The sequence below is a fragment of the Cervus elaphus genome, chromosome 20, assembly GCF_910594005.1.
Source record: "Cervus elaphus chromosome 20, mCerEla1.1, whole genome shotgun sequence".
Taxonomy (NCBI): Eukaryota; Metazoa; Chordata; class Mammalia; order Artiodactyla; family Cervidae; genus Cervus; species Cervus elaphus.
In genome coordinates this window covers 66,081,368-66,104,721 of record NC_057834.1, presented here as the reverse complement: position 1 = coordinate 66,104,721, position 23,354 = coordinate 66,081,368, and the positions used below count along the sequence as shown (strand labels likewise).

Below are 23,354 nucleotides of genomic sequence, written 5' to 3'. Positions count from 1 at the left end.
TTTATAGTCTGTGCTGTTGACCAGTCATTCCACAAAGTCATGTTAAATGCTGCCTGTCTAAAGTCCCACGAAATCACCAACCCTTAGTGGAGTTCCTAGATTATTTTCTTGGTAGTCAATGGCAGTGGTTTTTAAATCTGCATTTTTGGGTGTTCATAAAACAGTGTTTGTGAAAACTCTCTAAATCTCTCAGAACATTGAGAAGGTAACCCGTCTAAATTGCACAACTCTGCTTTTGTATCTTTTTTTGTGCTTTTAAATACACTTTGCACTTCTTTTTTGTTGGTCCATATGTATTAGCTTGGTAACTTTTTTGGTATTAATGATTCATAAATCTGCCAAAACCCAATTTTTCTATGACATATAAAATTAAATGGGGAATACAACCACACAGAAAATAAATAACATTAGGGTCCCAGTTTCAAAGACAAACACAGAAAGCATGACTTAAAAAATAATGACTTTTAGGTGCAGAGGTGAGGATGAGATAGGGTGCTATGCTGACATCCAATGAAATAAATAAAGCTGGTTGAATGTTGGCTGTCTTGTCACCAGTTGTTAAGTTTAGTGTGTGTTTTGTTGTTTTATTATTTTTTTGGGTTGGTCTCATCCTGTATAGATCCAGGAACATGTTTTTGTGTGGCAAATTTATTTTAGCTTGAATAAGAAGCTTTTTTTTTTAATTGTAAAACTATTAATTACGTTTTATAAAAGACTTGTTAAAATCTTAGTAACAATAAAATTAGATATTTTGGCCAAGCATCAATTACGTCTGTGTGCTCAGTTGTGAATAAGAGGCTTATAGTCAGTGTTTCCCTGAGGTGTATTGCTTTTCATGTGTTTGTGTGCTAAGTCGCTTCCGTCGTGTCTGACTGTGATCCCCAGGCTCCTCTGTCTATGGGAGTCTGCAGGCAAGAATACTGGAGTGGGTTGCCATGTCCTCCTCCAGGGGGTCTTCCCGACCCAGGGATCGAACCCAAGTCTCTTATGTCACCTGCACTGGCAAGCGGGTTCTTTACCACATGTGCCACCTGGGAATCCCCATTTACTTGTTTTTTAGAAGTCTGGGAAGCTTTTAAAAAATATTGATGCTGGTTCTACTCCCAGAAATTCTGATATAATTGGCCTGGGGTGAAGTCTGGGTATTGGGGTTTTTAAAAACTACCAAAATGATTCCAGTATGCTGCCAAGGTTGTGATCTACTGCTCTACAAGATTTGTTCTTGTTGTCCGGTCACCCAGTCGTGTCTGACTCTTTGGGACCCCATGGACTGCAGCACGCCAGGCCCCTCTGACCCTCACCACCTTCTGGAGTTTGCCCAAGTTCGTGTCCATTGCATTGGTGATGCTACCCAGCCATCTCATCCTCTGACACCCTCTTCTCCTTTTGCCTTCAGTCTTTCCCAGCATCAGGGTCTTTTCCAGTTTGTCGACTCTTCTCATCAGGTGGCCAAAGTATTGAAGCTTCAGCTTCAGCATCAGTCCTTCCAGTGAATATTCAGGATCTATTTCCTTTAGGATTGACTGGGCTCTTTCTGTTAACATCCAGCAGAACTAGCTTTCTGAAACTCTAGGGCACATTTCCTGATCCACACCTTTGTGGAACAAAATAGATCTCTTGGGATTAGAATAATAAGTTGCCATTTGTGGAAATGCTTTTGTGCTGTTTCCTTAGTCTTAGAAATAGGTGGTGTATCAAATGGTGGTATTTTATCTGATAGCAATAGGAACAGGAGTTTTCTCTTAAAGCTGACTTGACATCAGAAAACCTTCCTTAATAGAGAACCCATAAACCTCTCCCTAGCAATTCTTTAATGACATTTGTCATTAAAATGAGCCCATATTGTTTGTCTTCAGGGATGGGTTTGTTGTGTTTTGGGGATAACCCCTAGTGATATATCAGTTGCTGAGCTAGTAATGCGGCCCAGTCTTCATGGAAAATCTTCTCTGGGCATGCCAGAGCTTGCAGGTCTCAACAAAGGCTCAAAGGGGTCAACCTCTTAGAACTTGGCATTAGGCTGCCTACTTTCTTCTAAAGCAAAGTAAATATGTGCTAGTAGATGTTAGATGTAATTATAAAATGTTATCTCTTAACATAAAATGTTGAACCAGATATTTGCTAGCTCGAATATGATACTGTGATTTTTGTTTGTATTTCAAAAGGAAAGTTGTCTTTAATACCAGGTTTTTTTCCCTGAGTATCAAAAATGTAGAAACAAAATTTATTTTATGCTCTAAGACTTTGCTTTCGTTCTCAACTTTTCTTTATGATAGCCATTTCTCTGCCTCCCAGTGTTGATCTTTGGAGACATTTCTGCCTCCATGAATCTTTTTGCTTTTGATGCTTGATGTGATGGGGAAAAAAATCTGGATTAGTTTTTTTTTTTAAATAATTTTATTTATTTATTTTTGGTTGTGCTGGGTCTTCGTTGCTTCACGGGCTTTTTTTCCTAGTTGTGGTGAGCAGGGGCTACTCTCAGTTGTGGTCTTCGCATTGAGGGGGCTTCTCTTGTTGCTGAGCACTGACTCCGGGGCATGCGGGCTTCAGTCGCTGTCGCTCCCAGGCTCTGGAGCAAGCTCACAGGCTCAATAGTTGTGGCTCACAGGCGTAGTTGTTCCTCAGCATGTGGGATCTTTTCAGATCAGGGTTCGAACTTGGGTCTCCTGTATTGGTGGGGTGGATTCTTTACCACTGAGGCATCAGGGAAACCCCTGCATTAGTTTTGAATAGTGAGGATGGGCTAATTTCCTGAGTCTTGAAAATAGAAGAAAACAGATTATTCAGTCCAGACTGTTGAATCTATTCTCAACAGCTGGGGTGTATTGAGTGGCTTGGACCACCATGAAAAGCAGATTGATTTATCAGGTTTTCTTGTGAATGTGGTAAATAAGCACCACTATTCAGAATCTGAGAACAGAAACAACTGTTGGGGTCTGTATGACCCACTAAATACACAGAAGGAAGTGAGTTCTCTCTCTCTCTCCCTTTTTTTTTCTTTTGAAACATGGCAGTAGTTTGAGTTGTGAAAATTGGCTCAGATTACTTCCTTTGTTATTCCTGTTTTTATGGTTTCGGATCAGGGTACCAAACTTTCTGTAGTCGGGTAAGTGCCAGATTTTTTGTACTCTTTATAGTACTTTTCCAATAGCCAGCCTTGGTTGATGAAAGTGCTTTGGAATAGTTTGTAGTCATTTGCCTTAATGAGCATAGATATTTTGTTGAATGCCTCATATATGAAGCTCTTATTTTCAATAGTGGAGTCAAAGACAATTTACTAGTATTTTTGTCTTTAAGCAAAGTTACTGTGGTTAAGTGGAGGACACTCAGATGTTGATAAAAGGCCCAGAGCACAGCTCTTAGTCTCCTTCTGGTGCCTGTAATTGCTTCTTCTAGACAGATTCTGTTTTGCTGATTTATATGACCTTTTAAGCCATGATTTAGAAGTGAATTTTCACATATATCTGTTTCTTTAGATGAGCAAAATGATTAGTGTATAGCTTTATGTTAAATCTGAGAAGAAGAGATTCTGTGTCCCATTTTTTTGTTAGGAACTGGTCGTGCTCAATTTTTGGCTCTGCCCCATGAAGCCATTTGATTTTGTTTTCATGAGTGGGAAAATAGCCTTGTCCTCCCCACTAGTTGTTGTCAAATACATTTTTATCTTGTAGGTCTAGATAATATTAAACAGTTGGCTTATTCTTTTCTAGGGACCTGGTACATATATGTCATGGATGTGTTCAGAGACTGAAAGCCAGGTGTACTTTGGACAGTTGTATAAAGTATTTTAGTACATTATCTGATTCCCAGGTATCCATACAAATTAGTCTAGAGCTGAATTGCCTAGAACAGTAGCTACAACCTACATGTACTATTCAGCACTTGCAATTTGCTTAGTCCAAACTGAAATAGACTGTAAAACTACAAAACACACATTAGATTTCAAAGATTTAGGATAAAAAAGAAAAATATCTTATAATTATGTTGATTATGTACTGAACTGATAATATTTCAGACTGGATTAAACAAGATATATTATTGAAATTAATGTCATTTATTTCTTTTTACTTTAGTATGATTATGTAAAAATTAAAATTACACATGTGGCTCTCTATTGCATTATATTTCTGTTGGAAAACTATGATCTAGATGACATTTTTGTGACTGTATATAGATGATTACAGATTGTTTTATATAATTTTTACTTTGAAATGTCAGTAGTTCCCAGCCACTTAGAGTTGTTCGGGCATATGTTGAATGGTCTCCTGGTAATGGTCATTCATTCATTCATACAACAGCCACAGCAGAGTAACGTGTGCAATACTGTACTAGACTCTGGACATACAGCGTAAAGGACACATTCTCTGTCCTTAGGAAGCTTGTGATTTTGTGCTGGTTGTGCAGACGGGATTCAGTTCAGTGGCTGGAAGAGTGCTCAGATGACCTTTGAGATCCTTTCTAACCCACTGCTCTGCAGATATTTGTCTACCTTGTAGCTACTTGCTATCCAGAGGATTTGCAGAGAATCATAGAATCAAGACATATAAAGGAGGCATTTCTGTTATTTCTTAGTCCATTTGCTATAGCTCTTGTTTATTCTTTAATGTAGTCTCCACACTGTAAACAGTGCAACTCTGTTTTTCATTTTTTTCTTCAGTTCAGACAACTTCATTACCAGAAATGTTTTCTTACTATTTTGTGTAAATATGTTCTTTCGTCTCTGGTTTCATCTGCTCATTATTACCATTTGCAGGGTTGCTTCATTCTGAGTGATTTCTTAGATTCACGGGTTGTAGGTTGTAGGCTGATTTCTTAGATTCATGGCTGTGCTGGTAAACCAGCTCTTTAAGTAAAGAACATTTGCTGATTTCTGTGGTGTAAATATTCCCACCAAGGCTGATTTGGGCTGTCAAAATTTTTGATTATCTAACAAGTGACTCGAGAGCCTGTAAAAAGACAGCACTAGGACAAGCAGGTCCTTCCTCTTTGTATCTCTTTGTGGATAGTGATTCTGGTTTTCTTTAATTTTTCTGCTACTACTTCTCTGCAAAATAAATGTAAAAATATGAAAATAAGCAAAAATCCCAGTTGTTTCATCTATTAAAATATTCATACATTTAGTTTTCTATTCAGCAAGTATTTATTGACTGCCAGGGACTTTTTATGATAACTTCATAATAGTTTTATGGTTCTATTATGGACTATTATGCCAGAAGTCACATTTAGAAAGAATTGCCGAGGTGGATAGAATTTGGATGGTCAAGCATGAGACTGAGCTAAGTTTGTATTTGGATGTCTCTAGATTGGTCCTAGGAGAAGGCAATGGCACCCCACTCCAGTACTCTTGCCTGGAAAATCCCATGGGCAGAGGAGCCTGGTAGGCTGCAGTCCATGAGGTCGTGAAGAGTCGGACAGGGACTGAGCGACTTCACTTTCACTTTTCGCTTCCATGCATTGGTGAAGGAAATGGCAACCACTCCAGTGTTCTTGCCTGGAGAATCCCAGGGACGGCGGAGCCTGGTGGGCTGCCGTCTATGGGGTCACACAGAGTTGGACACGACTGAAGTGACTTAGCAGCAGCAGCAGCAGCAGATTGGTCCTAATGTTAGTCTTCTGTATTGGGGGTTATAGACACATGATTTCTTCTTCAGAAAAGCTGAATGATTAGAAGTCCTGGGTGTTTGGGGTATTACCTTATCTCCTGAATGAAGAGCATCCTTATGTTTACCTGTTTAAGTGAGTAATGCAGTATATGGTATAACTATCACGGTAGATAAGGGTTGGAGCTGTAGTTTTCCCAGGCAGCATAGGATGTGCAACCTTTTTCCTGTGGTTGATCTCTGTAGGCTTTCAGTGGTCCTTTGTGAGGAAGGTGGAAAAACACGTGTCCTCTTATTCAACTCAGAAACTATTTGGCTCAATAAATATAAATGAATGCATGAATGAATGAGTAAAAAAGCAAATCAGGAGTTAAATAAACAAATGGGAACCATAACTGCAACAAAAGCTGTGGGAGTGTAAAACTTTGTAGCACATTGGTATAGTGATTTAAATCCTAAAAGCTCCGTATAACCTCTCTCAAGTATCTAGTTTAAAATAAAAGTGTGTTTAATACCACTTGACAGAAGAAAAGAAAACTACTTTGAACATCATTGCTTTTAGCTTTATTCAATCAATACTCTTTGGCAAAGAGAACAGAGGGATGGTATTAATGGACAAAAGGAATTTTGGGTTAATGCAAAGAAAGCTCTTCTTGTTAATGAGAATTGAAGTGTTAAGAAGCCCTTGAGATAGCAAAAGTAGCTGTAGGATATTATACATTTTCTTGGGATGATCTTCCAAGCTTCTTTAATTTAAACACTTATTGACAAGCATTTATTGATTGTTTCATACCAGGCACTGTAACAGGTACTAAGGAGACAATAGGGGTAATAAACATATCTTCTGTCTCCTTCATGACTCATATATTGAGAGGCAGAGAATCAAATGAACACAACAGGATATAACGTCAAACTGTAGTTAAGTCCAGTGGGGAAAAAATGTTGGGGATCTGATCTAGCCAGAGAGTGGGGTTGGAGGTTTTTCCACCCGAGACAAGTGATCTATGAGCTGGAAGCTGAAGGGTGAGTAGGGTAACCTAGGTACAGGCGATTGGAGAATGTGTGACCTGAGAGGCAAAGTTTCTGTGGTGGGAGCTGAGTGCTTCTCCAAGGAGCTCAGGGAAGGGCACCCCATCACAAGATGGGTGCAGAGAGCGAGAAAGGAGTGTGAAATGAGGGAGCGACCGGAGGGGCAGGCAGAGCCAGAGATCACAGCTCTTTTAGGATTTGAACCTTCCCTTCAGAGTGTGGTGGGAATCAGTGAAGGGCTGCAGCATCCATTTCAGAATTTGAACTTTCCCTTCAGAGAGCAGTGGGAATCAGTGAAGGGCTGCAGTATCCATTTCAGAATTTGAATTTCCCTTCAGACAGCAGTGGGAATCAGTGAAGGGCTACAGCGTCCACTTCAGGATTTGAACCTTCCCTTCAGAGAGCAGTGGGAATCAGTGAAGGGTGACAGCAGAAGAGCAGACTTGCCTTTTATTTATTTTTTTTCCATTTATTTTTATTAGTTGGAGGCTAATTACTTTACAATATTGTAGTGGTTTTTGTCATACATTGACATGAATCAGCCATGGAGTTACATGTATTCCCCATCCCGATCCCCCCTCCCACCTCCCTCTCCACCCGATTCCTCTGGGTCTTCCCAGTGCATCAGCCCCGAGCACTTGTCTCATGCATCCAACCTGGGCTGGTGATCTGTTTCACCCTAGATAATATACATGTTTCGATGCTGTTCTCTCGAAACATCCCACCCTCGCCTTCTCCAACAGAGTGCAAAATTCTGTTCTGTACATCTGTGTCTCTTTTTCTGTTTTGCATATAGGGTTATCGTTACCATCTTTCTAAATTCCATATATATGTGTTAGTATACTGTATTGGTCTTTATCTTTCTGGCTTACTTCGCTCTGTATAATGGGCTCCAGTTTCATCCATCTCATTAGAACTGATTCAAATGAATTCTTTTTAATGGCTGAGTAATATTCCATGGTGTATATGTACCACAGCTTCCTTATCCATTCGTCTGCTGATCAGACTTGCCTTTTAAAGCTATCACTCTGGCTGCCGTGAAGAATACTCTTTAGAAAGGCAAGGAGTGGACATGGGGAGGCTCTTGTTGTCTGCATGAGTGGTATTGCCTGAGAGTTAGCAGAACTGAGGAGAAATAAGTGCATTCAAGAGATGCTTAGGAGGGAAAAACAAGGCCGAGCACAGTAGGATATGAAAATGAGAGAGATGGAAGGACTTTTGGGTGCTAGCTTGAGTGGTTATGGAAGCTGTATCTTTTACTGAATTAGGGTTGGAGGGCCAGGTTATTGTTGTTACTATTTTGGGGTGTGGGCATATTCAAGAGATTCTTCTTACACAGTGAGACCCCATGGACTGTAGCCCACCAGACTCCTCCATCCTTGGAATTCTCCAGGCAAGAAGACTGGAGTGGGTTGCCATTTCCTCCTCCAGGGGATCTTCCCAACTCAGGGATGGAACCCAAGTCTCCTGCATTGCAGGCAGATTCTTTACCGGAATCTGGGATTCTTAGCTCAGATTCTGAGTCACCAGAAAAGCCCACGAGATGCCTTAAGACGCCCAAATGGAAATGTCATGTACGTGGTTGACTGTGCCATTTTGGAGTTTTAAGTAATCTGTGCAAGAGAGATGCCCTTGAGGCTTATTGGCAGATAGATGGTAACTTATGTCAATGAGTTTGTATAGGGCAGTGATCCTCAAAATGTGGTGCCTCCTAGCAGAAGCACTGATAGTGCCTGGAAACTTGTTAGAAATGCATGGTCTCAGCCCCTTCCCCAGACCTACTGAATCCTAAACTTGGGTGGGGTCCAGCATTCTGTGTTCTAAGAAGCCACCTTGGTGGTGCCGATGCTGATGACATTAAAGTTTGAGAGTGCCCAGGCTCGGGGGAGAGTATGGAGTACGAAGAATCTGTGTCTGGAGTTGAACCTTGAGGGGAACTGGGAGGTGAAGGATGACTTTGCACAGGACATTGGGATGGAGTAGTGTTGAGAGGGGTAGAATCCAGAAATAGTGAAGAGAATATTCAGAGGGAATTACCTGTTCCTAACATATTAATAGTAAATAAAATGATGCTTGCAGAATGTTCCCTGGATTTAGAATAAGCAAATCCAGAGAGACAGAAAGCAGATTAGTGATTGTCAGCGATGGAGACGGGAGGGAGAGGGAATGAACAGTCATTACAGATGCGTATAGTTTCTCTCTGGGGTGACAAAAATGGGTTGAAATTAGTGGTGTGAATTGTTGTTGTTCAGCCACTCAGTTGTGTCCGACTCTGTGATTCCACAGACTGCAGCACGCCAGACTTCCCTGTTCTTCACGATCTCCTGGAGTTTGCTCAAACTCATATCCATCGAGTTGTTGATGCCATCCAACCATGTCATCCTCTGTCGTCCCCTTCTCCTCCTGCCTTTTATCTTTCCCAGTATCAGGGTCTTTTCAAATGAGTCAGTTCTTCCCATCAGGTGGCCAAAGTATTGGAGCTTCAGTTTCAGCATCCGTCCTTCCAATGAATATTCAGGATTGATTTCCTTTAGGATGGACTGGTTTGATTTCCTTGCAGTCCAAGGGACTCTCAAGAGTCAACACCACAGTTCTAAAGCATCAATTGTTCAGCGCTCAGCCTTCTTTATTGAATTGTGACTGTACTGAAATTGTGAATTGTGACTATACTAAAAATCACAACATCATGAATACACTGAAAATCACTAAGTTGTATACTTTAGAAAGGCTAAAATGATAAATTTTATTTCATTACAAAAATGTCACCTGGGTTTAGCAGTAAGGAGATCATTGGTGACCTTAGTGAGACATGTTCTTGGCATGGATGAGGGTAGAAGCAGAGTTGGTTAAGATGTGAGAGAAGAGAAAGTGGTAGCAGGAAGCTGAGTAATTTTTCAAAGACGTCTTATTTTAAAGAGGAAGCCACAGAGAGGGTAGTGGTTGAAGTCAAGAAAAATTTTTATTTTTTTATTTTAAAGATGGTAGGAACCTGAAAAATGTTAAAGTTCTATTGGGAAGGATCCAAGAGAGAGATATAGGAAAGAAAGAAATCATTCATTGTGTTGAATAATGATGCAGTTTCAGAGTGGGAAGAACTTTTGAGTTTACTAGAGCCTGGTGTATTCCTAACCTTCATCTCCATTTTATATAACAATGTAGATGGAAAATATTCCTTGCAAGTCATCTTCCAATTCAGACTTGAATGTCGTGTGGGTCAGGTATCTTGCTGCCTTCCAGGACCAACCATTTTATTTTTAGATGGTGCTGACTACATCAGGTGGTTGAGAAAACTCAACAGGAAAGATTTATTTATAAAATGGGAGATAATATGACTTGTGGACACAATGGGGGAGGAGACATTGGGACCTATTGAGAGAGTAGCATTGAAACATATTTATTACCATATATAAAACTAGATAACCTGTGGAAATTTGATGTATGATGCAGGGAGCTCAAATCAGATGCTCTGTGACAACTAGAGGGGATGAGGTGGGAGGTGGGAAAGAGATTCCAGAAGGTGGGGACATGTGTATACGTATGGCTGATTCATGTTAATGTATAGCAGAAACCAACGCAATATTGTAAAGCAGTTGTTCTCCGATTAAAAATAAGTAAATTAAAAAAAAAAATTAAAAAAAAATAAATAAAAATAAGAAAATTAAATAAAAACTATTGCTTTTATCGAGTAAAATCTTTCAGCTTCTTAAGTGTACCTTCAAATTTATTTTAGTCCTTCATCCTCACTTCCTGAAGAGCCCAGTGCTTCCTGAGCGTTTTGTGAATTATCTGGTATTGATTGGGTCGATGCTGATTTTTCCACTGTTGCCTTAGTATTCCATTTTCTTAGTCTTCTAACTTGTTGTCACCCATGTATCTGATTTCCAGCTTTCAGAATTTTATTGATATTGTCTGCTCTCATCTCCCTGACCTTGTTGGATTCCATTTTAAAAAGCCCTTTAGAATTCTCCTTTTAGTGGGGTTTTGGTAGATACATATATTTATTGTCACCTTCATCATTTTCTCTTTTTCCCACAGAGAACATGTAATGTGTTTTCGTGTCCCTTCACTTTTATGGTTGCTCTCCTTTGATTGTGTATGTGCCAGGTGCCATTAATAAGCCATTTTTCTCTTGCCTAGTTATGAGGGCAGCTTTTGGGAACCTCCTGCCTTCATGAGGATTAAATGTGTTAATGTGTCTAAATTACCCAGCATAGTAAGTTTTGGTAAGAAAGGTATGTCATCAACTTCCCTCAGTCCTGAGGATGTGACTTAATTTTATTGCGTTATATTAAATGTCTGCCTGTCTTTCTAGCCTGCTGTGATTGCCTTGTATCCTAATTTCGTCAGATGGCCTATTAACTCTCCCTTCACCCTCAAGTCTACACATTTGGTCACCACATCACTAGAGTTGTCTTTTCAGTTGTTGATAGAGACTGTGGCTGTGCTAGAACAAAAGATACCATCATAATCTCACCATGCTTTGCAGACAGTAAGAAAGACTGGATTTGGAGCTCGTCTGATAACCTATATTTGTGCATCTGTTTAGCTGAGTCTAGGTGGGAAGGTATACTTGAGGAAGTAAGGGGCACCTTCAATTCTTATAATTTCTTTTATTCTTTTTAAATGCTGTTTTTTCTTTTCTTTACCAAAGCAGTAGTTTTTGATCTAGTGTCTGTGGAGAGAATTCAGAGGATCAGTGGTTTTAGATGATAAAAATTCTTTATTTTCACTAAGCTTATAAGATAATGTGTATGTGCCCAGTTGCTCAATCATGTCCAGCTCTTTGTGACCCCATGCACCACCTGCCAGGCTCCTTTGTTCGTGGGATTTTCCTGGCGAGAATATTGGAGTGGGTTGCCATTTCCTCCTCCAGGAGATCTTCCTGTCCCAGGGGTTGAATGCAAGTGTCTCCTGCATTGGCAGGTGGATTCTTTACCACTGAACCACTGGGAAGTCCCAGTTTATAAGATTACATTTAACAACTGGGTTGGCCGAAAAGTTCGTTTGGATTTTTCCATAAGATAATTTTTCCAAAAGATGTAACAGCAGTAAAACCTGAACAAACTTTTTGGTAACCCAATATAAATGTTGTAAATAATAAACTATAGTAGTAGTAGCAACATAAGTGACTTTTTCACAATAGAAACTATAGACATTTTAATATTCCATTACAGCTGTTGTGTATATCTTAAGATATTTATGTTCACTCCTTTAAAACTATAATCAGACCTACTACTAATATATTAAGTATGGTATTATACATAATTAAGTATTGTACTATATATTTGTTTTTGTTATGTTTTGATAACTTTAAATTTAATTACACTGTCTTCTATCAGTTCTATGCATTTTACTCATTTGAAAACATTCGAAAAGAGGGGTTCACAGGCTTCATGAGAATGCTGCAGGGGTCCATGACACACAAAAGGTTCTGAACCTTGTCCTAAAAAGACAAGTTCCTACAAAGGAATGTGTTGTTATTTATATAAATTAATATTTTTTCTTAGATCCATAGCTACTACTTTCACTAGCTTTATGCATTAAAATTTGCTTTTTAATATATGATTTATGTCTTTACAAGATGTTTGAAAAGGGGGCTCTTTTGTTTTTCCGTATGTGTTCAGATAGCATTAAAAAAGAGCTCTTTAAATGAGGATGAAATACCTAGAATAACCCTTCCTTAACATAGGTTAACTTTGAAGTTTCAGGACTTAAACATTTCTGTTAGGCTGCCTTGCTTAGGTTAACCTACTATTTTTAAATTAGGTTATCAGGATGCTGAAACTCAGCGACGCTGATGTTGCATTTCAGTTCATGGCTTAGCAGCCATCGGCTCAAGTTCCCTTGACTGGTTGTGATACAAGACTTAGTTTTATGTTAATTGTGTGTTAAAACCTTAAAGGGTCATTTTCTCCCCATGAAGCGTCTTCTGTGGCGTTCCCGCTGGCCCCCACCCCCCACTTTGTGTGGTACGTTTGACTTTGTGATTGGCAGGTGCCTGACAGCTCTGTTCGTTCAGGTCAGCAGTGGGGGCTGGGCCGAGCAACTGAGAGCCTTGAGGTCAAGTTTCTTGCCTTGGACACCTTGGAACATTGTTAGTGTTAAAGCTCCAATGCCAGTTCTGCTAACTGACCTGAACTTGATACTAGAGTTTTATGTTGCCTAAAGAAGGCCTGCTAAGTTGCTCTAAAAACTTAAATAAAGGATGAAGCACTCAGTTTTCGATGCAGTAGGTCTCCACTACTCCTAGAACCTGAGAGGAGATTGTTTGGAAGCAGGATGGCATTTTCCTCAGCATTTTTTGTAGGGGTGAAGGTGGGGGTAGGCGAGCAGAATGGAAGTGGTGGCATTGAATCTGTGAAAGTAACTGCCAGGTTTTATTGACTGAATACATTGTCCCCTTAAACTTGTATGTTTGTATTTGCCTTATGGGCTTTCCTAATGGCTCAGATGGTAAAGAATCTGCTTGTAATGCAGGAGACTCAGGTTTGATCCCTGGGTTGGGAAGATCTCCTGGAGAAGGGAATGGCTGCCCAGTCCAGTATTCTTCCCTGGAGAATCCCCATGGACAGAAGAGCCTGGTGGGCTGCAGTCCATAGGGTTGCAGAGAGTTGGACACAACTGAATGACTTTCACTTTCACCACTTTGCTGTATTCCTGACAGATGGTTATTTCTGTTTCTGAATACCTCTCATGATGATGCATGTTTTACTTAATGAAACACTCATTGTTAATAAGAAGGATAATAGTCATAATACTTTTAAGTGGTTCCTTTGTGCTAGGCACTATAGGAAGGACATTATATTTTTTAATGAAATCCCACAACAGTTCTGTGAATATTGAATTAGTAACTTCATTTCACAGATGAGGAAACCAAGACAGATAGATAGAGGTAAAATTGGCTTGAGCTCCCAGCCAATCTGTGGCAGAGTTGGAATTTGAAGGCAGTCTGATCCCAGAACTCTGGTTCCTAAGTCCGCTTCCTCTTAACTCAGCTTGTTGGATTCAAGCAATTTCAGAAGTGTTTTGAGTTAAGCTGCAGGAGTAGTTAACTAGTAGGATCTGATGTGTTATATAAGTTTAACATGTTGACAGCTATGAAACCAAGCAAGCCTGTATTCAACTGACATATTACTTGAGTATTCAAAATGCATGTCTTTAATGTTACTTTTTTTTTTTTGTCTTCATAGGGATGCTTCCTTTGGAAATTGCACTTACAATCTCACCATCCTTGACTGTTTGCAGGGAATCAGAAAGGTAATAACAATTTCCTTGCTGTAGCTGATATCGTAATTTAATAATATGAAAAAGGAGTGGTGTTGATATTTTTGTTGTTGGAGAGAAGGGAGAGGAGGCAGTAAGAAGGTGGCTTTCTACTTCTTGAATGATGGTTGATCTGTAAAATACAGACCACAGGGCCAACAGGGGAGGTGTTCTGGGGAATAACTCTTCTTATAGACGTGGAAGGGGTCTCCCTTTCTCACTTAAACTATTTGTGTTAGCATTTCTATCTGCTGCCATCGCCGTGACCTTGCTGTGTCATCTGCTCAGCTTCCTTATCAAGCTAGATCTTGGTGTGAGAGAGACAGGAAGTCATCTAAACCACAACTGTCCTCTGTCAGTGTGGAGAGCGTTTCCACCTTGTTTTTCTCACTGGATAGTATTACAAGCCCAGGAAGTGGTAAGCAGGTTATATATTATTATCTCATTTTTACAGATGAGGAAACAACCCCAGATAGGTTAAGTCACTGTCAGGGTCACAGGGAGTTATTAGGGCTCCTTCTAACTCAGATTTCCATATCAGTCTGGAGTTCCTTCTAGTATCTATCCGGTTATGTCGGAAACCCATGGTTATCCCAGTGTGGGAACTTGTGCAGAGATGCGGTTGCTCAGACCTCATCCAGTAGCAACTGGACCATAAACTCTGGGAGTGGTGCCTTGCTGTCTGTGTGATCTGATGCACTCTAAAGTTTACAGCCATAGTTATTTAGTTATTTATATACATTGTGGAGAAGTTAATCTAAAAGATTGTTGAGAACTTTGGAATATGTTTTAGAAACACTGATTTACAGTCTAAGTCATATGTGCTATGCTGTGAATTCTAAAGAAGCTTCAGAGTACATCATTCCATCTCGAACATATAGCTACGACTTTTACCAGCCAGGAATGTATATATTTCATATACATTGGCAAGGGTCATCTTGGACTGTAAATATAGTATCAGTAGTGAGCTTTGTTCTAGATGCTTTTCTCTGATGCAGTATAACATTGTTTTTGCCTTGTTTTAAGTTGAGAAAATTGCTATGGTAAAATATGCTATTTGTTTTCTGTATGTATGTTTTTGACTTTGTTATTTCATTTTAAAATGAACTTAAACTCTGTAAAACTTTAAAATGGTTTTCAAACATTTTTCGTTTCACTTAAAAACTATCAAGATACTCTAGCCTGTCTCCTGCAAGTAATATCACCAACCTACACTTACAATAACACTTCCAAGAACCCTTATGCATATTTCAGCCTGTTTACAATCCAGAATTGCAGCATTTAAAAAATATGATTCAATGGAGAAAGGTAATTTGTTTATTGTTACTATTATTATTATTGCCTATCCTGCCATCTGGTACAGGCTGTTTCTTTTATAATACATATGAAATTGAAGAAGAGTTCACACTGGAGAGTCCCTCCTGTTGTTATGGTAACTGATAACTTGATACAGACGTTTATGACATCCTTGCTTGTGTGAAAGGAAGACATGGCTCTGTTCATTAATAAGGTCTTCTGTAAATTTCTTGTTTCATTAAATGCTGGGGTTTATTTTACCCAAATGTAGATGAGATTTAGAGGATTTGATAGATAGTTCAACATGTCTCTAAGTAACTGGGACACATTTCCTCTCTGAGCACTTTATATGGGGCTTTCCAAGTGGTGCAGTTGTACAGAATCCACCTGCCAATGCAGGAGACTCAAGAAACACAGGTTCGATCCTGGGTCAGGAAGATGCTCTGCAGTAAGGTGGGCTACAGTCCAGGGGGTCGAAAAGAGTTGGGCATGACTGAGCGTGTGCACGTGTGTGTGCACACACACGCTCTCTTATATAAAGCACTGTACGCTGGGCTATTTTTGTGGCAGTGGGTACTGTATCTCCTACGGAGGTTGAGTATGTCCACATTTTTGCCTTTTTAGAAAGCATATCTTTCTGATTTTGATGTGTTGGCATCACTATAAGCATAGGTTGTATGTGTGTGAACTACACATAGAGGCATACACAAACACAAACACTCTAAAAAAAGAGGAAGGGAAGTGGTAGTTTGGAGCCTGTATTCTCACTGTTTTGTCTGGAACGGTACATGAAGATGAAGTAAGTTGCTTTGTTTAAAGGTGAAATAATTGAGATAGGTTGTTCTGCTTGTCCTGTAGAGGTTGTCTGAACCAGTGTTGTCAGAGTCACTTAGGAAGGCATTTTAAAAACGATGATCCCACCCTCAAAAAACCTGATTTCATAGTTCTGCGATGGGGCCCAGGGGTCTGTATTTTAAATATAAATTACCTTAAGTGCAGGTGTTCTACGTTTTGGAAAACACTGGTCTCTAAGGTATTTTCAAAGATAGATGCACTAAACTTGGCTTAAAAGATTCTTCTATTTTTAATGACTTGATCATGTAACTTTTAGAAGTAACTGATTTTGTATTCTAAGGTAATCTGTATAGCTTCATGACTTATAAAACAAAAGATACCTCTTCAAAATATTATGTCAGAGTAAGCCAGATACTTTTAAATTCTAAATCATTGGTTATAAAAAAGAAGTATGAAAATTTTCTTTGTTGTCAAAAGATCGATTCTTCCTTCTAAATTGTAAGAGTAGTCATGTACATTTTTACTCTTTCAAAAACTATCACTGTAAAACAAATTCTCTCATTGTAGACTTTAGGAACAAATAAGGGCCTATTAAGTAAAAACTCCCTTTTTACCAAATATCTCATTAATGATAAAAGGAAAAAACCTAAGAATAACTGATTTTTCTTCCAGCTGAAAATTTAATCACTATTATATATTCTGTTATAGTTAGGTATGAATTAATTGCGTAGTTCCCAACAGGTTTTAACTATACATTTGCTAGTATGATCCATTTTATATATATGAATAATTTTAATTAAAAACTAATATATATTAGAACTCAAGAAGCATATTTTGTGGGACATATTTTCATATTTTTCTAAGTGTTTAGTCCCACTTGTAAGACAGTCCCAAAGCAAAATTATCTATGTTAGATGATTTCTAGATATGTATTACGAATTGAAAGTTTCAAATTTTCTCCTTCAGGTCAGGCAGGATCATTTGTGAGCAGAAATTCGAGAAATGCCTAGAAGTCGTTATCAATTTCACATGAAAAAACTAATTCAAATTCTGCTTTTAGGGATTACAACATGGATTTTTTGACTTTGAGACATTTGATGTGGATGAATATGAACATTATGAGGTTTGTACTTTTTAATTTTTTGTAAGCTATAATTTCACATTGATTAAATTGTTCTTTTATTCCTAGCACTCAGGTATTGTAAATTGATTGACTGCTAAATAAAAGCATTCTGCAGTTTTCTATAGTTGTCAGCTTCATCCTTTCAGCTTTGGTTATTGCCTTTGAACTAGGAGTTATCAAAATTTTAGTTTAGGAAAATACCATGTATATTCTTTCATCAAACCTTTATTGACAATTACTTTGAACCTTTAGTTTATAAGAAAAAACAATTTAAAAGCATAATTTGGTAGTAAAGTCATGTTACTTTTATTTTAAAATCTGGGTTTTGATGAAAACAAAACCTGATTTGTGCCTTGTAATATTTTTGACTGTGTATATCTTGATTAGAAATGTGGCTGAATGTACTCAGTTCTGAGAGTTGGTTGAATTTTTTTTTTACCATGGCATCATTACAATGGGTTCCCCCAGAGGCTCAGCCATAAAGAATCTGCTTGCAATGTGTGAGATGCAGAAGAGGGGTTGGGAAGATTCCCTGGAGGAAGAAATAGCAACCCACTCCAGTATTCTTGCCTGAAAAATATCACAGACAGAGAAGCCTGGCAGGCTACAGTCCGTGCAGTTGCAGAGTCCAACATGACTGAGTGACTAAACACAGACACACACATTATTACAAAGGTTTTGAATAGTATCTTGCCTACTCAGCAAGCCAGTTTAGGCAAAGGCTGTCCAAGTTTCATTGTGCTATAAGGAGGTGTTAGGGAAGAGCACTTCCGGGTTAGTAGAGGAGTCTTCAGTTCAGTCCCTCAGTCGTGTCCGACTCTTTGCGACCCCATGAACTGCAGCACACCAGGCTTCCCTGTCCATCACCAGCTCCCAGAGTTTACTCAAACCCATGTCCATTGAGTCGGTGATGCCATCCAACCATCTCATCCTCTGTCTCCCCCTTCTCCTCCCGCCCTCAATCTTTCCCAGCATCAGGGTCTTTTCAAATGAGTCAGCTCTTCGCATCAGGTGGCCAAAGTGTTGGAGCTTCAGTTTCAACATCAGTCCTTCCAGTGAACACCCAGGACTGATCTCCTTTAGGATGGACTGGTTGGATCTTGCAGTCCAAGGGACTCTCAAGAGACTTCTCCAACACCACAGTTCAAAAGCATCAGTTATTCAGCACTCAGCTTTCTTTATAGTCCAACTCTCATATCCATACATGACTACTGGAAAAACCATATCCTTGACTAGATGGACCTTTGTTGACAAAGGAATGTCTCTGCTTTTTAATATGCTGTCTAGTTTGGTCATAACTTTCCTTCCAAGGAGTAAGCGCCTTTTAGTATCATGGCTGCAGTCACCATCTGCAGTATTTTGGAGCCAAAAAAAATAGTCAGACACTGTTTCCACTATTTCCCCATCTGTTTGCCATGAAGTGATGGGACTGAATGCCATGATCTTAGTTTTCCGAATGTTGAGCCTTAAGCCAACTTTTTCACTCTCCTCTTTCACTTTCATCAAGAGGCCCTTTAGTTCTTCTTCACTTTCTGCCATAAGGGTGGTGTCATCTGCATATCTGAGGTTATTGATATTGCTCCTGGCAATCTTTTTTTTTTTTCATTTATTTTTATTAGTTGGAGGCTAATTACTTTATAATATTGTAGTGGTTTTTGCCATACATTGACATGAATCAGCCATGGATTTACATGTGTTCCCCATTCTGATCCCCTCCCACCTCCCTCCCCATCCCATCCCTCTGGGTCTTCCCAGTACACCTTGTCTCCTGGCAATCTTGATTCCAGCTTGTGCTTCCTCCAACCCAGCGTTTCTCAAGATGTACTCTGCATATAAGTTAAATAAGCAGGGTGACAGAATACAGCCTTGACGTACTCCATTTCCTATTTGGAACCAGTCTGTTGTTCCATGTCCAGTTCTAACTGTTGCTTCCTGACCCGCATACAGGTTTCTCAAGAGGCAAGTTAGGTGGTCTGGTACTCCCATCTCTTTCAGAATTTTCCACAGTTTATTATGATCCACACAGTCAAAGTCTTTGGCATAGTCAGTAAAGCAGAAATAAATGTTTTTCTGGAACTCTTACTTTTTCGGTGATCCAGCAGGTGTTGGCAATTTGATCTCTGGTTCCTCTGCCTTTTCTAAAACCAGCTTGAACATCTGGAAGTTCATGGTTCACATATTGCTGACGCCTGGCTTGGAGAATTTTGAGCATTACTTTACTAGCATGTGAAATGAGTGCAATTGTGCGGTAGTTTGAGCATTCTTTGGCATTGCCTTTCTTTGGGATTGGAATGAAAACTGACCTTTTCCAGTCCCGTGGCCACTGCTGAGTTTTCCAAATTTGCTGGCATATTGAGTGCAGCACTTTCACAGCATCATCTTTTAGGATTTGAAAGAGCTCAACTGGATTTCCGTCACCTCCACTAGCTTTGTTCACAGTGATGCTTCCTAAGGCCCACTTGACTTCACGTTCGAGGATGTCTGGCTCTAGGTGAGTGATCACACCATCATGATTATTTGGGTCATGAAAATCTTTTTTGTACAGTTCTTCTGTGTATTCTTGCCACCTTTTCTTAATATCTTCTGCTTCTATTAGGTCCATACCATTTCTGTCCTTTATTGTGCCCATCTTTGCATGAAATTTTCCCTCGGTATCTCTAATTGTCTTGAAGAGATCTCTAGTCTTTCCCATTCTATTGTTTTCCTCTATTTCTTTGCACTGATCGCTGAGGAAGGTTTTCTTATCTCTCTCCTTGCTATTCTTTGGAACTCTGCTTTCAAATGGGTACATCTTTCCTTTTCTCCTTTGCTTTTCACTTCTCTTCTTTTTACAGCTATTTGTAAGGTGTTTGCTCCTCAGACAGCCATTTTGGCTTTTTGCATTTCTTTTTCTTGGGGATGGTTTTGATCCCTGTCTCCTGTACAGTGTCATGAACCTCCGTCCATAGTTCATCAGGCACTCTGTCTGTCAGATCTAGTCCCTTCAATCTATTTCTCACTTCCACTGTATAATCATAAGGGATTTGATTTAGGTCATACCTGAATGGTCTAGTGGTTTTCCCCACTTACTTCAATTTAAGTCTGAATTTGGCAATAAGGAGTTCATGATCTGAGCCACAGTCAGCTCCCAGTCTTGTTTTTGCTGACTGTATAGAGTTTCTTCATCTTTGGCTGCAAAGAATATAATCAGTATGATTTCAATGTTGACCATCTGGTGATGTCCATGTGTAGAGTCTTCTCTTGTGTTGTTGGAAGAGGTTGTTTGCTATGACCAGTGTGTTCTCTTGGTAAAACTCTATTAGCCTTTGCCGTGCTTCATTCTGTACTCCAAGGCCAGATTTGCCTGTTACTCCATGTATCTCTTGACCTCCTACTTTTTGCATTCCAGTCCCCTATAATGAAAAGGACATCTTTTTTGGGTGTTAGTTCTAGAAGGTTTTGCAGGTCTTCATAGAACTGTTCAATTTCAGCTTCTTCAGCATTACTGGTCAGGGCATAGCCTTGGATTACTGTAATATTGAATGGTTTGCCTTGGAAATGAACAGAGATCATTCTGTTGTTTTTGAGATTGCATCCAAGTACTGCATTTCGGACTCTTTTGTTGACTATGATGGCTATTCCATTTCTTCTAAGGGATTCCTGCCCACAGTAGTAGATATAATGGTTATCTGAGTTAAATTCACCCATTCCAGTCCATCTTAGTTCGCTGATTCCTAGACTGTCAACATTCACTCTTGCCATCTCCTGTTTGACCACTTCCAATTTGCCTTGATTCATGGACCTAACATTCCAGGTTCCTATGCAATAGGACCTTGCTTCTATCACCAGTCATATCCACAACTGGGTGTTGTTTTTGTTTTGGTTCCATCCCTTCATTCTCTCTGGAGTTATTTCTCCACTGATCTCCAGTAGCATATTGGGCACCTACCCAGTATGCTACTTTTCCTGAAATATGAGACACCTGTAGACTCTGAGTAGGTTGACCATTCATGAAAATGAACTGTTCTGTCAAAGTTCTCCAGGGTTATAACATTTATCACTCTTCTTAGCAGGGCTTTCCTGGTGGCTCAGCTGGTGAAGAATCCACCTGCAATGCGGGAAACCTGGGTTCGATCCCTGGGCTGGGAATATCTCCTGGAGAAAGCAAAGGCTACCCACTCCAGTATTCTGGCCTGTAGAATTCCATGGACTGTATAGGCCTTGGGTTCACAAAGAGTCAGACATGACTGAGCGATTTTCACTTTCACTAGCAGGACAAGGGTAGCCCTCACATTCTGGTCTCTAGTTCAGGATGTATCTATTCGGATATCCTGCTTCCATGTTACGTTTGGCACATCTGAGAAGAAACTAATCATCTTTCACCCAAACATGGGCTTTGGCTTCATTCATCTGTGTGAATGGCATCACCATTCTCCTGTTCACCCAGGCTCAAGACTAAAAACATCTCTTTTTTCCCCTCCGTAATCTGTTGACTATTTGAGTTCCCGTTGCTAGGGCCCCAGGGGTGTGTTTCATCTCTCTCTTCCTCTCTGTTCTCATTTCCTTCCCCTGGCTCAGGTGTTGCGTCCTCTCTGGTAGACAATTATAACTGCTCTTTAAGGAGCCCAGGCCCTTCTCCTCTTGGTCTTTCACACTTCACCGAATGGTCTATAAACAGAGTTCTTGTCTTGTCTTGTCCCCACACTGGCTGCCACTCCCACTACCTGGCTGGAATGGGGATAAATTCCCCTGTCCTGGCATTGTTCGCTTTGGACGCGGTCCAGCCCACCTTGCCGGCCTGTCTCCTGTTTCTTCCGTGTGTGCACTCTGTTCCAGCCCTGCTGGGCTGCTTATTTATTGTGTCTTGAATGTCTCTGCATCTTGGCTGAGCTTGTTTTCTCCAAATACCCGTGACCTTTAACATTTTCCTCTCGTGTGTGTAAAGTCCTACACAGATCAGCTCTCACTCTTTACAGTATCCTCTCCCCCTCAGTTTCATGTGTCAAGATTTGTGCTTTCCATCTTTCTTATATTATGGCTATTTGCATAAAAGCTTTATTTTCCTTACTAGATTGTAAATTCCTTGTGGACTGAACATGACTAAATGGAACATATGTCCTGTGTTCTTGGATAGAAAGATTTAACATCATAAAACTGCCACTTCTCCCTAAATTAATATATGTAGTACAATTTATTAAAAATCTCCAAAGAATTTCTTCTTCTTAAATTGTAAAAACATTGTTATTGCGGCATTTTTATTGGGTTGGCCAAAAAGTTTGTTGGGGTTTTTACATACAATGGTACAGAAAAACCTGAATGAATTTTTTGGTCAACCCAATAGTACTGTCAAAAAAAAAAAAAAAAAAAAAATCCTACTACCCTCCCCCACCTCCAAAAAAATTAGAAACAAAAAGATTGCATTTTAAGGGGAAGGTTGAATAAATTACTTGTAGTACGGATACACCATAGAATGTTATGTAGTCATTTAAAGAAATTGACTTGAGCTATGCTACTTTTCGTGAATGATTTCTCTTATATATTGATTAGAAAATGTTGATATGGAAGAGTGCTTATAACCTTCTATTTTTTAAACAAACAATAACAAGACCCTCCTCCACCTTGTACATATATCTGTCTATATATATTATATGAGCAAAGGTATCAGTAATTTCCTATGAAGTGAGTGAAGTTTAAATTGTATAGGTCCCCATTTGCATGGAAACCATTTTTGTGTTCATAATTTTGTATTCTTTTTTTGAAATGGGCCTCCACATTAGATAAGTTTCAAGTTCCCCCAAAACCTGCATCTCTGTCCCATGTATAGGAACCTGGAGAAAAATATATGGCAAACCACTGGAGCCATTTCAATTAAAGGAGAGATTGGGGTGGAGGTTGGAGAGGGAGGAGGATAAGGACCTACCACAATAAAGAGAGAAAACTAGTTGATGATTTACTTACTGCTTTATCTTTTTCAAAACTTTGATGGTGATGTTGAGAGTTAGTTGAAAAAGCTATTGAAAAACCTAAACATAGTTTAATTTTATTTTTGAGAAGCAACCAACCAACTAACCAAAAATCTGATAAGAATGTGATCACATCTTAATCTGAGTGAATAACAATGACCATCAGCCAGGTAACAGGAAGAGAGGAGGCAGTTGGTGAGCACTTGAAAAGTTTTCCATCAAATAACTTCGTTTCGGAGAATGATTTGTCTATTCTATCATAAAGCCTATAAAGTAAAAAAATCACAAGTAGATGTGTGATCAGCAGGT

General features: G+C 39.4%; 1 protein-coding gene across 6 annotated transcripts in view; it reads left to right on the top strand.

Moving 5' to 3' along the window:
* The window catches only part of CDC14A (cell division cycle 14A), a 179,865-nt gene that overhangs the window by 72,586 nt on the left and 83,925 nt on the right, over positions 1 to 23,354 (top strand). For all 6 annotated transcript variants that reach the window (XM_043876111.1, XM_043876112.1, XM_043876109.1 and 3 more), the window contains 2 exons: positions 13,817 to 13,883; positions 17,041 to 17,103. In XM_043876111.1, coding sequence (XP_043732046.1) covers positions 13,817 to 13,883; positions 17,041 to 17,103 — 130 coding nt within the window. The remainder of the gene's footprint in view (positions 1 to 13,816; positions 13,884 to 17,040; positions 17,104 to 23,354) is intronic.